General features: G+C 35.2%; 1 protein-coding gene across 1 annotated transcript in view; it reads right to left on the bottom strand.

Moving 5' to 3' along the window:
• The window catches only part of LOC133528734 (5-hydroxytryptamine receptor 1A-alpha), a 28,233-nt gene extending 17,437 nt beyond the window's left edge, over window positions 1–10,796 (bottom strand). The window contains exon 1 of the mRNA XM_061866188.1: window positions 10,404–10,796. Within this exon, the coding sequence (XP_061722172.1) occupies window positions 10,404–10,564 (161 nt within the window). The 5' untranslated portion in view covers window positions 10,565–10,796. The remainder of the gene's footprint in view (window positions 1–10,403) is intronic.
• Window positions 10,797–13,377: the final 2,581 nt, after the last annotated feature.

The raw sequence follows: 13,377 nt of genomic DNA, 5'->3' as shown, positions 1-13,377 counted from the left end.
ATTTCCATAAAATGGTGACACAGTAATTCCAGTCCCATCATTGCCACGACCACTGCCGACTAATTACTAGAACAATGGTTGTCCATGCAACAAAAAACGACTCGTATCCTGTTGAGATTGCACTTAGTCACAACATTTTACAGTTTTTCTATTTTTGCTCGACAGATGGCGTTTTCATCAGTTGTCACACTTGGGTCCGTATTGTATGGTTTTAGGTAAATTAAAATTATGTAGTTATCGATGACAGTGTTGTTTAATTACAGTGCAATCAGGAACGTCGATTAAGAGCGATTACAAGATAAAGATTGTGCCAATTTTATGACATATCTGAAATATTGATCAATGACTGTCGGGAAGGAAAATTACTGCATACTAATACTGAAAATCAGATAACGACTGAACGATCCATTTATATAAAAAAAATTGGGGACAATCTTACACAGATAGACGTAGCCCCAAATAAAGCAAAGCTAATACTCGTAGTTTTATTTCATGAATAACTATAGCGATAACCGAATATAATATCTTTTTATAATAATGGCTTCAGGACAAAAAATCATATAGATTATTTTATAGATTAACTATCGACTCAATTAGTTTAAAAAGTAAACGAAGTATTCATGCTAGGGAGCCTAAAACTTCGTCGAACGTTAGACTGCGTTAATCTAAATTTTCGGAAATGAAAGAGCACAACTGATAATCATAAAATTTCGCAAGGACAAAAATAATATACCTAATTATTTGTCTGCTTGTAGACGGGCTAAGTGCACTAGTTTTTAGCTAAATAGGTCAATGGAAGCACTAAATGCAGTTGCATCAAGGCGAGTGCATTTACCTAGCGTGATAGAACAACCTCGCTCATTCAGCCTTACCTAACTAGCAATAAAACGGTTATAAAAATAAATAAACAGCACCCTTTAAAAAAGCTTTATAAACTATACTGCCACCACGCATAACGATCTTAAGCAACAATGGAAAAGGTCAGGATTTAAATTTATTTTTACCTGTAAATATGTATATGTATAAGCAGATGTATTTCAGTTTTTAATTTTACGTGACGTAAATTGAGATGATAGTCTCTTATGAGTATGAGTATGGTCGTTAGCGTCGTGGTATATCCACCCATTTTTTATAATAAAGTAGAATACTTGAAAACATATACTCGTCTCTTTCTATAGAGAAATAGAAATGACGAAATATTCTAAAAAAAATGATGACAAAGGTCCACTGCCTCGCCCATATTTCATCGGCGCACCTGTAGATATTAATTACCTCGCGATTTCAAATAAATGATTGAGTTCTAAATTTATAATCAGTATACAGACACTGATTGAAGTCTGCATTCCCCGGGGCCGTGAGTCACACATGAAACATATTACTTATGATTAATGCAGTCTGAAGAAACCAGACTGTTTCCATCGAGACTGCGTAATGTTTCATAGAAAATTTTGTAATCATGTAGGATTTTTCTATTGGATGGATGTAGTGTTTATTATTCATGATGTAGTTAAAAGAAATCTAAATAATCAGAGCCCCGAAGATCTCTTTTGGTTTTTTAGCAAACTTAACAAATTTTCACTTTTATTATTAGGAACAAATATTGGGAAAATGTCAAGAAACTTTGTTTTGAGTGTTTATAATACCTTCATATTTATTTTAGTATTATTTTCTTACAAAAGAAGATAGTGATGTATTATAGAATAGTGTAATCTTGCTGAACTGCAAGCAGAAATATGAGTACAAGTACTAGTCATTGGTGTTAATGTCAATTAATGAACACTTTGGCCGAGACTGAACCGAGGACCTTCCGAAAGCTAGGGCAATCACTGGCACTGAGCCACGACTCTCGCATTGAGTGACTGAGTGAGTCACTTTGGAGATATTCTAACGCAGCTCTAAGTGGCCGGGCAGTCCCAATCCTACTTAAGACTAAGTAGGATTTTAACTAAGGGGATTTCTTTTAAGCAGGCCGATTCAAATATGACTTAAAAAGTAAAATAAGCTTCAGTTCTTATCCTGCAATCAACAAAAGGTTGTCTAGACAGTTTATGACCGATATTTTATTATCAATACAAGCGTTTCTATTAAGCGACTTCAAGTAAAATTGAAAGGAATCCCAAAAACTTGAGGCGCTGAGGAATCAGTAGATACCTTTCACAATCTGAAGGGAATAAATAATCTTCAACAAATAGAATTTTGCCACAAAATAACCAAGTAATTGCTGTAAGTCGGGAAAAAATGGAGGAGATTCTTATGACATTATTTCGTCCTTTAAACTTCGATAATAAAGATGAATTGAGTTAAATTTAGTACCCACTTAACACACAATAACTGCTTTATTTCTTTATGACGATCATGCGGAATGAATGCTACAAAAAATCGACACGAGACATTTAGCGATTAGTGACAATCTTCCTAATTGCAAATAATGACTTAAATGAATTTCAGTCCACATAAATAGTCCCTTTGTATTTCTCTTCTCACAATTTCAAGTAAAAACTGGATCAACGATTAGGAGAAAAACATTTAATTCCGCTTAGAAACTGACATTGTAAGAAATTGTCTATGACTAATTGTTGCCGAGCAATTTATTTTAAGGTTAAGATTTATGAATAAAACCTTTGTTCAGGGTTAGAATGGTTTAGCCTATAATTACGGACCCTTTAATCTTTTCTACATTGAACGATATTAAAACGCGTATATAAGGCCACTGGCCATAGAGGTCGTATGCGCTGTCTAATTTTCTTCTTCTTAATTACGGCCAATTAAAATTCATAAAGATAATGTTTTTTTAACAATATCGTAATGGAATATTTATTTATCAGTAGAATTCTTTAAAACTGTGTGGATTATACACTAGATCATAAAATGAAACCCCCCATATGCGGCGGATTCTTGTTACATAACTATAAATGTCGAATATGTCGATGACATATATGGCGTGCCTATGGTTCCGACCGCGCCTTGGCCGTGAAAACAGCTATGCAATTAAACCGAACTGTTGCTGTAATTTTATCATTATTCTCCTTCAATGTCTTATACTTACAATAGCACGGCCATTAGATATTGAATTGAATTAAACTTAGGTCATTTTTAATAACAAGTTCCTTTTACCCTTAACAAGCTACAAAGATTTTTTTGTAGATATATGTCAATGTTTGTAACATGTAGATGGGAAACAAGCATAAGATTTGCTGTATTATATAAAGGAGTTATAAATTCATATAATCGAAAAGTGTCGTGGAACAAAAAGGCGACGATTTTGCACGGCGTGGAAATAATGGAACATTTTTTTTTGTACGAGTCGTCGGTGGTAAACAGGCATCAGGCGGTTCGCCTGATGGTTAGCAGTCTCCTTAGCCTTTGGACGCCTGAAACTCCAGAGACAACATTCTCATATTATTTAACACATGTCAACTGTCAAATAGCAAATGCGGCCCAAATACGTCAGGCGTTGTAGGCGTGACAACGGATGCTTGCAACTTTAGGGGCGTCAAGTACGCGTTACTAATGCTCATCTATGAGAATAAATTCATAGATATTTAACTATGAACGTGCATAATAGTATACAATATTTTCAGCTTGTCTAAAGCAAACTAATAGATAATATCATATACTTTTGAGGTCATAAAGTTAGTATTAACTATCACGACAGCGTGATTCTTCTTTGTGATTAGTACCTATAATTATAATATATGAAGATATAAAATGATTTCCTAAAAACAGGGACAACTTACCGTTGCACACTTGAATCATTAAATACGTTTGATAAGCAAATGAAAACTGAATAAAGATTTGCCTGCCCATTACCATGAGTTAACGCTTTTTTATGAGTTTTAGTGAGTCATAATTCGGATAAAAGGTCACTAACTGCTTGATGTCTAATCTTGTGGCTTGTCTTACCAAGTTTCTTGCCCACATCGTTACCGAATAGTATGAAAAAGTAAGTGTTTGGTTTTTTAATTTTTATTTATAAGACTTCTAACTTATCGGCTTTACACAAATTTTCTTTGACAATGGAAAATATTTGTGTTGTACATATTAACTGTGTGAGTAGCTTGCCGAGCCTTGGCTCGGAACCGGTTTTTTCTTCATACAAAAAATACCGGTATTATTACGTTATTTTTCGTTCTTTGGTTTATTATTTCATTTTTAATGGGACTATCTAATAATGCGAAGTTGTTACCTAAATACATGATCCAGTCCTACGTAAAGAGTATAAAATATTTAAAAATATTTTGTTATTTCGGGATTTAAAAATAAACCGGTTCCCAGCCCTAGTGAGTAGTACCTTTTTATTAGAAAAATGCATATCATTCCGACGAGATATAAGTTTATACAGTTGATCCAATCAATAAACTTGCATAAGTTACTACTGTATACGCTATGTAATCATAGGTTTATGCACTACGCGCAAATCGTATAAATTATTTAGGCAATAAAACGGTAAATTTCGACAAAATTCTAGAGCGCACAACGGAATCCTAAGTACGTACAATATCCGCTCTTATGTTATTGTTCACACGATTGATTTTGCGATGTAGTAGCATAAACATCCTACAGACAGTCAATCCTATATTAGAACAACTCTAAACATAAATTATCTAACATCCGTTCGCATGCTCATGTAAGGCATCCTGTTTAAAAATATACCTCACGAAATAACTATAACTTAAAAAAAAGCTAAAACTGCTTATATGGAATTTCTATTTTTATAAACGATATTTATATTAAATAAGTTAACCAGTTTAGTTACTATAATGTATTAATTTTATGGAGTTCCGGTACTGATTTTTTAATACAAATAGAGTACTGGTATCGGGAATTCCAGATTCTCGCCATACAAAGTCAGTACCAGAACTACCAGGAGCATTCCCTCGTTAATTTGATTAGAAATCAAAATAATAACTTGATTTAATAAAGTGAATAAGACGTTTGTTGGGTTTCATAACACCTTTCACAATAAACAAAATGCTCGAAGTACCAAGCACTTACTGATTTACCTACCATGATTTACATTTCGTTCGTATACAATTCAATCGTTTGTTCCTTATGGCCCAGTTACGTCAATAGTTAAGTTACGAAAGTATCCACCAAACTGGGCCTGCATTATATTTATCAATGTGAATCTAATTCCAATTCAATCTGATTGTAACTGCGTTTCATTCGCACGCGTTCAATTTTGCTTTAGCAGAAGCTCAAATCTACTACCAAAGCGTCAAACTTTCATTCAGTAATGTCCCTGATCGTTCAATATAGCAACGGTCATGTATTACCAGCGGGAACGCGTACGCAATGTGTCAAATGTCAGAGAAATTACAATTTTAAATGTATGTAATTGCGGTGGTTGAACCGATGCACGAGGAAACCTTATTATAGGTGACCTGTTTTTCAAAACAATTGAAAAACTGCTTTATTGTAACTATAAACGGTTAATAATTAAATGACTGAGGAATCAGATGGTAAAGATACCAATTCAAAATAAACCTAATCTCTAGAGTGATATAGTTTAAGTTGTAATGATTTGATGGAGTCAGGAATTCACTGTACGGCCAGTAGGGACGTGTGACTCGTGTGAGACGTGACTTCGCATCCTGATTGATTTGAATCGATCTACATGCATGATTTCGAAATTGCTTTAGAAAACCCTACGGAGCCCTAATTTGAAATTTCGAACGTTTATTTTCGTGTTTGTATTTTTAAATTTTACTGACACTAACAGAGATATACGAACTATGTGTGTTAAGACATTATTATATAAATTTTACTCAATATCCGTTTTATTTCGTAATACTAATAGATTGGAATTCATTTACGTGACGATTTGTCAGTTATACTATAATATCTGTTTTGTAAATCGTGATTCTGAGTTTATTTTTATCTTAAACGGGCGCGTTTGAAAGTGACAGTTGTTTTTGTTCTGAAGAAAGCTATGACATCACTCATTTGTCAAAACTGACAACCGGCTATACCGGATCTATGGCTGGTTTGTCTAATAATAGTAGCTACAAAGTTATGGTTCAGTATGCTGCTATTAAAAAAAAATCGTTTAATCCTAATCGAGGTTTTTGCTTGTAGCGACCCACGCCTGATTTGTATGATCTACTTATTCGGCCAGGCCGTCACGAAACGAGTGACTCTATTTATAATCATGCCCATACGAGTCTTCGCGTTTAAATTTAGAATATTCAGAAACGAAAGTGCTTTAAGAACGAAGCTGGATTTTGAATATCGAATCCTTTGTGTACTGAAAAGTGTCGATTCTCTTTTGAATTTCGAATGTGTTCCGTTGAAAATAGCTAAGAAGTTTCTAGGTTTGTTATCACGAAATGTGTTCATAAATATTTGACAACTCATTTAGATACAGTAAAAGGTGAAATGCTTTCAAGCACTCTGTCTCCAAGATATGGCCGATGGTTGCTCAACTAACGACTTTGTAAATAGCTTACATTAGACATTTCACGGTTTTTGGACTGCCATTTGCATTTAACATCAATAGATAAAAAATAATAGTATAATAGTGTTGAAACCTTTACAGAAAGTACTTGGAATAGTAAAAAATATGGCGCGACGCAGAAGTTTTCTAATTTCAACCAAATAATACCACATGAGTATTTAGCCTTAAAAAACAAATAGCAATATAACAGTACCACTTAGTTTTATTCACTTCCTATTAACTATAGAAATGCACACCATTTATCTATATGAAACTACAAGCACGTAGTCTATGATTTTTTTTAATTCACCCGTCAAGTGCAACCCTCAGCGCGCCACTTGACATAGTTTCCTGCCAATACCAATTGATTGCCGAGGCCTGCACAATGTCTTTGTCAAGGAATTTACGAGTATACAAACTTATCTTGCTTTGTTATCTTTCAACCCAATTCGGTTTGACCTTTTTACTACCGGCATCATCGTTTACTTTGACTTGAGTTTCCGAAACAATATTTGAAGTTGTTCGTTTCCTAAACTCGATTGTTAAGAAAAGCAATTGGCAAGCAAATTATTAAGAAGAATTAAGTTTTCGTTAAGTTGTAACTTTACTTAGGACAAATACAATAAATCGTAACATTAAAATCTGTAATAACGATACCTGAACTATTGTTTTAACGCACAGAGGTTAAAACAATAGTTCAGGAATCGTTATTACAGGTTCATCACTAATTTTGTTTATGGTGCTGTCAACTGTCTTTTACAAAATTAGTTCCATGTTCAAACTTCCCTTGAAAAAAAGAAAAAGTATTCAAATTTTGATCCGCAAAGGCCAACCGTTAAAATGCTAAACTAATATTTGAATATAACAAACGTTTTTAATGAAAATAAGAATTCTATAGTGGTTAGTACTCATAAAGCCAGAGTCAATGGCAATTTACGTAACAATTTCCCATCGGAAATCAATAAAAATATTATGTTAGTGTGAACATTAAATAAAGCAATTGAGTTAGAGCATTTTTCGGTTGATGCAGTCATTTTTAAAGAATTGCTAAGCAAATTAAAAAATATATTTTAGCTATAATTTCAGTATGATGGGTTAGTTGTTCAAATGTTTAGTTACTACATCATTTTACTTAACTATGTAATGTCCAATGTCCGAATTGTGTGTATGTATTTAGTTAACCAGGACATCCGTGCCTTCAGTTTGTTCTACGCGACTATCAATAGAACGAAGTCCAAATAGGTTCTTGTCAAATCATCCTTACGCACTGCGACAGACAAAGAGATAACGTAATTGACTTAAATTAATTACTCCAGGTACGGTTATACTAAATATTTGTCTACATTAACTATTAGTCTATTAAAATGCAATTAGACATTTTAATGATTTCTAATGGCGCTTTAAACAAAATATTTTTCGATAAATTATAAATGACACATTTTTATTTAAGCAATAGTGATTCCTACTCTTAGGTTTTAGTTTGAAATATAATACCCAACCAGTCGAATAACAGAAGATAACATGTTTTGCAACCATTGGCGCAACAGTTAGCAAGAATTACATACTCACGTGAACTCTACGTGAAGTGTGTAGCCAGACATTAGGAAATATTGATATACTTCACTAGTCCACAAGTTCTATTACCACTAACTTGTCAACGCTATCATTTGGCTGGGTTTCAAACACCAGATTGACTTGTAAAAAGTTTGCAAATTTTTAATTCATAACATTCTCTCAATCTTGAAGGTTAGAAACCTCAATGCCGCATATTACACAACATTTTATGATATGAAGATAGTAACCTAACAGTGTACTAACAGTTTATGTCAATTTAGAAAAAGGGACCTTCGGAGTTTCATTGAGTGGTCGTGATCTTGCAATAAGCATATGGCGACATTCCTCACTTAACAGGATCTCTACCAAAACACGTTAAATGGTCAAGTTTTAGAAGATCACCAGATGTAAGGCAGTATTCAATAAACCTCATAATAAGTGAAATACCACGTTTTAAAACATAATAATTACCCATCTCATTAATCTACCAGCAATATTGAAACCATCTAATGTTTCAATAAAATTATATTGTTACTGGGCGTCTTCATATCCATTTGGAGGCGTTAACATATTTCCCACCTCTCTTAAACATTTAGTTCGTCTGCACGTCTTTAACTTTACCAAGTTCACCTTCGCTTGCCTCCCCACTGTATGCAAAAACGTCACCTTGCAACACGGTTCAACGACATGTCATAATGTCCATGTCAAAGGGCATTCAGGGACTATCCCAATATTTAAAGCTAATAAACCAGCCGGTTGCAAAATTGAGCTCTCGTGAGAACAGCTTACGGCTATTACGGCATTTTCAATTGGTCGCCTGCGATTATTTTGGGTCAGGAATGAGTCATAGACTATGTGAGCGATACTGGGTCTCAGCTTGTATCTAAAGTGTACAGAGACAATACTGAAGTGGTTCAGAGACCTCATAAACGAACGGATTACATGAAACTGTTGATAATGATAATAACAAATAGTATTTACTTGATACACGTGGATTGGAAACATTGTAAGGGAATTTTAGGATCAAGAGAAGATTTGCACCGGTATTAAGTATTCAAATGAATCTGACACGCACCCGTCAGCCAATCCGAGCAGAGCGTGTTTGAAAAGCTGGGACTACTTGGATTACAGTGATTAGTGTCTGACACGAGATACCGACATGATCTGTGGACCACATACAACGAAGGGCGTCTTAATGAGTCTAAAGATACAGATACGGTGGTATTTCTTCCACTCAATATTTATGTGGAAGCGGTTTTTAATGAGTACTAATATTGATAAACAAGCCGTTTGACTACTCATCTAGTTCGAATATCCGGAAATGCTAACGAGGTTAATAATTTACGCGGAACACTTGAAAATCTTATTGCATTCTTCCGAGGAACAACTCAAATTACATTATGCCTAATTGTTTGCAGGAATATCTGGAGGTATTTTTCATAATAATTATATTCAAGTGTTTTAATCGATGATAAATTATGTTGATATTTAAATACGTATGTCGTTCGAAATCAAATAATGATTTACGTCATTGACAGCGAGCTTAACAAATAAAAGACATGAGTGGAGTCGGAGTCCGCATAGAGGTTTGCAAAATTAATCGTGCAGCTCTTGCACGGCATTAAGTTAACCGTTACATCCATCGGTTCTTTATCTCTGGGAGCTGATGGGGCGCGAGCGTGACCTTGTGACTGACGAAACCCGTCCAGCAACTGTGGGAATCTAGTCTTCATTATCAAGTCACCGGCGAAAGATTTACTTGTTCTCTTTAACGCTCATAAATCAAGAACTGCAACCGCTAGAAAATAAAATAAACAAGGGAGCTCAGGTAGACGTACGGACCGACACTAATAGTCTAATAATACTGTGGGTTTTGGCTCCCAGCCCGCGCTAGGGATGCTCCTAACAAAAAAAGGGAATTTTAAAAGCCGTGTCATTTTCTAACATAAAACATTCTGCATTGGAGGTCAGTTTTGTTTGAAAATATTCCGTATTATAATGCCAAACTGAATATGTACCTACTTATTGAGTTTAGGATGTCGATGTCTTTGTGCTTGCGTCAATGTTTTGGCGTTGCTCGGTCCGTTGCCCGTTAGCAACAACCCTAAATTTCTCGTCACGCTGTGTTTCTTTCACGTTTAAGTGGTTTGGAGGAAATTCGCTATTTATTGCTTTCACACGAGTCGGTCATCATGTCGCTCATTAATTTGCTTTAGTACTGGTTTCAAGGATAAGGTAGATTTATCGCCAAACGGCTCTCTCTTTTTGCATCATTATAATTCATTGTAACGATCTTTACGAGAATCGTGGAGCATTCTCAAGTTGGTCAGTTTTGGAAGGCACATAAAACCGCTGATACTTAAAAGTAGGTACTAGAAGTACATAAGAGTTGCAAAGTTTGGCTAAAACTTACCGGTTAGATACTGTTCTGAGCCCAGGTCGTCGGCAGAACACCAGTAGCGCAAGCGAGTTGGCAGCCGCCGACACCAGGTACAGGACCAGGAGCACGATCTCCTCAACCAGCCGGTCCTTAGCTTCCATCTCCTCTGACATTAACGTTTGTCCAGGAGACATGAAAGCAGTTTCCAGTCAATAGTCATCACTATAACAAAACACTGCACGTAACTAGACACTTTCAGTACGAAATACAATCCAGAGTTGAAGCAAGTCGCTGCAGTGGTAGTCGCGTAAAGTTTTGAGAACACAACGGTCGGGCCGACCGCGTCTTTCTCTCAGCGCTGTCGGTTGACAACTGTGTGAACTGTGCGCCGCTCAGCCGGTCGCGCGTGGCAAGCTATCCCCACCTCCGTCTATATCTACTATATCTACTTTTCAGACTGCTTCCACGGCTGGGAGACTCGTTTTAAGTAAGTTAAGCTAATAGTATAAGTTGATTCTTAGCAAGATTTATCGAAAGACAGTTACTAAGGCGTAAATTTATTACCAGTATGCCTGGTAGCCAGAAGACACTTTACATGTATCATGTCTCAAAGTATTTAAGGTGTAAAGTGGCTAGTATTTAAATTTACCTTCTGATTAACCACATAAACGATTTAGGATACCACTTACCATATTACAGGCAGAATTAAGACGTAAAAAAGTATACGTACGTTACCTTAATGTTGACGAAAACGGGAAAAGGTCAGTAAACTGGCCTCTGAATTTCGGCCAAAGAATAACTTATCAGGCTTCCGCTTTATTTAGGTTACTGGAAAAAATTGAAATGGACTTTGGGACAGGTTGTCTGGCTTTGTATCATAGAGCTGCCTTTTAACTACAATTGCCTGAGATAGTGAAAACATAAAGTAAATATATATCAGTACCCCTAGTGTAACTAAATTCGATTTCCAAACGTGACGTACGCGTTTGCGTTTAGTCTCATTTTGTATTGGATTTCGAAAGAGCGCGCCAAGCGGGACGTTTTGGAACCTCAAAATCCTATACAAAATGAGACTTAACGCAAACGCGTTCGTCACGTTATGATGTCGATCAAAGTTACACTAGGGGTACTGATCTGTGGTGAAAATAACAGTACGAGTAGGTAATTGTAATCCACAAAAGAGTCTAGCCGGCCGCCTAAAGTAGAGTAATACTGCCTCTGTCTGAAAACCTTACGTTTCTTGTAAATGCAGAGTATAGGTATAATGTTCTTAGTCTGGAAGTATATGTAAAAAAATACGATTTTATGGTAATTTTAATTTAATTATACCAGATATTCATTTATTGACACAAAAAATTAAACGGCCTATCACATTTGCAGAGGGCAAAATTACAACATTTTTCAAATCCTAAATTGTTGTTGTCGCATTTTCTGTATATTTTATATACATATTTTATAACGCATTGCATGATTTCTTCAATAAAGTCATATGAAAAATTGCCTCCAGGAACCCTATACTTTCGTCATGTTCGTCTGTCCGTCCGTATGTCCACAGTCTACTAGATTAATTTTCCGAAAATTGTTTAGAACATGATCGGCTGAGCCATTTTATGAGTTTTTTCCCCAAAAAACTTACCCTTTTATTAAAAGGACGTAACTGCCCAGTACTTGTGTATCCTTTCGTGTGAAGTTACTGAACCCTCTATTATGCCTGGCCCGATACGCTCTGGGCCTGTTTTTCATAAACTGTTCGTCAGTCGGGTCGTTACCTAACTTCTGTTTGGACATTTTTCTGTGACATTAGTTATCCGCGAACTTGGTCGATTCTAATGTAATTTGTCTTTGGTTATGATACGATCTTGACGATCGTCTGATGATTGGCGTGTATCTCACGCACGACTTTCATCCTATTTCGCATACACCAATCAGCGTGAACGATTATGAAGGTCGTATCAAAACAAGATCAAATCCGTAACGAGTTGTCAAATTAGAATCGAGCTCCAGTGTAACCTGGGAGCCTACCGCGAAAAACGAAATTCGCAAATTGCGGGGATCATTCTCTTTTACTCTCACTGAGACGTAATTAGAATGCCGGAGACAAATGCCCGCAATTGACGAACTTCGATTTTCGCGGCTATAGCCCTGTTTCGAAACGTCGGAAATAAACGTACTCAAAATAAAATAAATTCGGTATTGATTCGATACAAAAGCGAAAATTTCAAATCGCCGGGTGAAAATACGTTTTCACCATACGCCACTTACATTGGATTACAGGAGAGCGTAAAAAAGTTTAATTTTTTTTTGTCGAAAAGTTTTACATTTAGGAAATATTCAACTTATTTATTATTTAGCCACACATGTTTACTATTTATAGTAGGTACCATACAAATATTTTGAATATAGTGGTAATCATGAAATAAAAGCATTTATATTACTTCCATATCCGTTTTTGATGAATAAATGTTAACGTACAATGTATGACACAAAGTTTTGGGATTGTCACAATTTTTGTGATATATTTCTGTTAGTAAATTATCCTATAAAATGCGGATAAAGAACAACATTTTTGAAAAATAAAGATTTTTAAAAACTGATTAGTGTTATTGATACATATAGCATATTTTTTTGTTATTTTTGGAATCATTAAAAATCGATTTTGCTCGAAAATAGATAAGGCACAAACGTATCACAGGCGACGAAATGTTATATTATATGTTCATTATCTATTTTTTTTTTTTTTTTTTTTATTGGTATTCAGGACAACAACAGCCGTAGATATACAATTTACATAGGTATTTTTACATAGTATTAGGCCAATAACAGTTATCCGTTGGGTGCAAAATAATATACAAATATAATTAGTTAAACAAAGTAATAATCAAAGTGAAACTGTGCAAGCCCACAGTAACAGTAACAGTAGGTGATAATCAATATACTATAAGGTAGGTAATCAAAATTCCATTGCTAGCATCCATGAGTTTGAGTGGTTTGAGTGAGCGTTTCAAGT

This window comes from Cydia pomonella, chromosome 20 (assembly GCF_033807575.1).
Source record: "Cydia pomonella isolate Wapato2018A chromosome 20, ilCydPomo1, whole genome shotgun sequence".
In the NCBI taxonomy this organism is placed as follows: Eukaryota; Metazoa; Arthropoda; class Insecta; order Lepidoptera; family Tortricidae; genus Cydia; species Cydia pomonella.
This window is presented reverse-complemented; position numbering and strand designations above follow the sequence as displayed.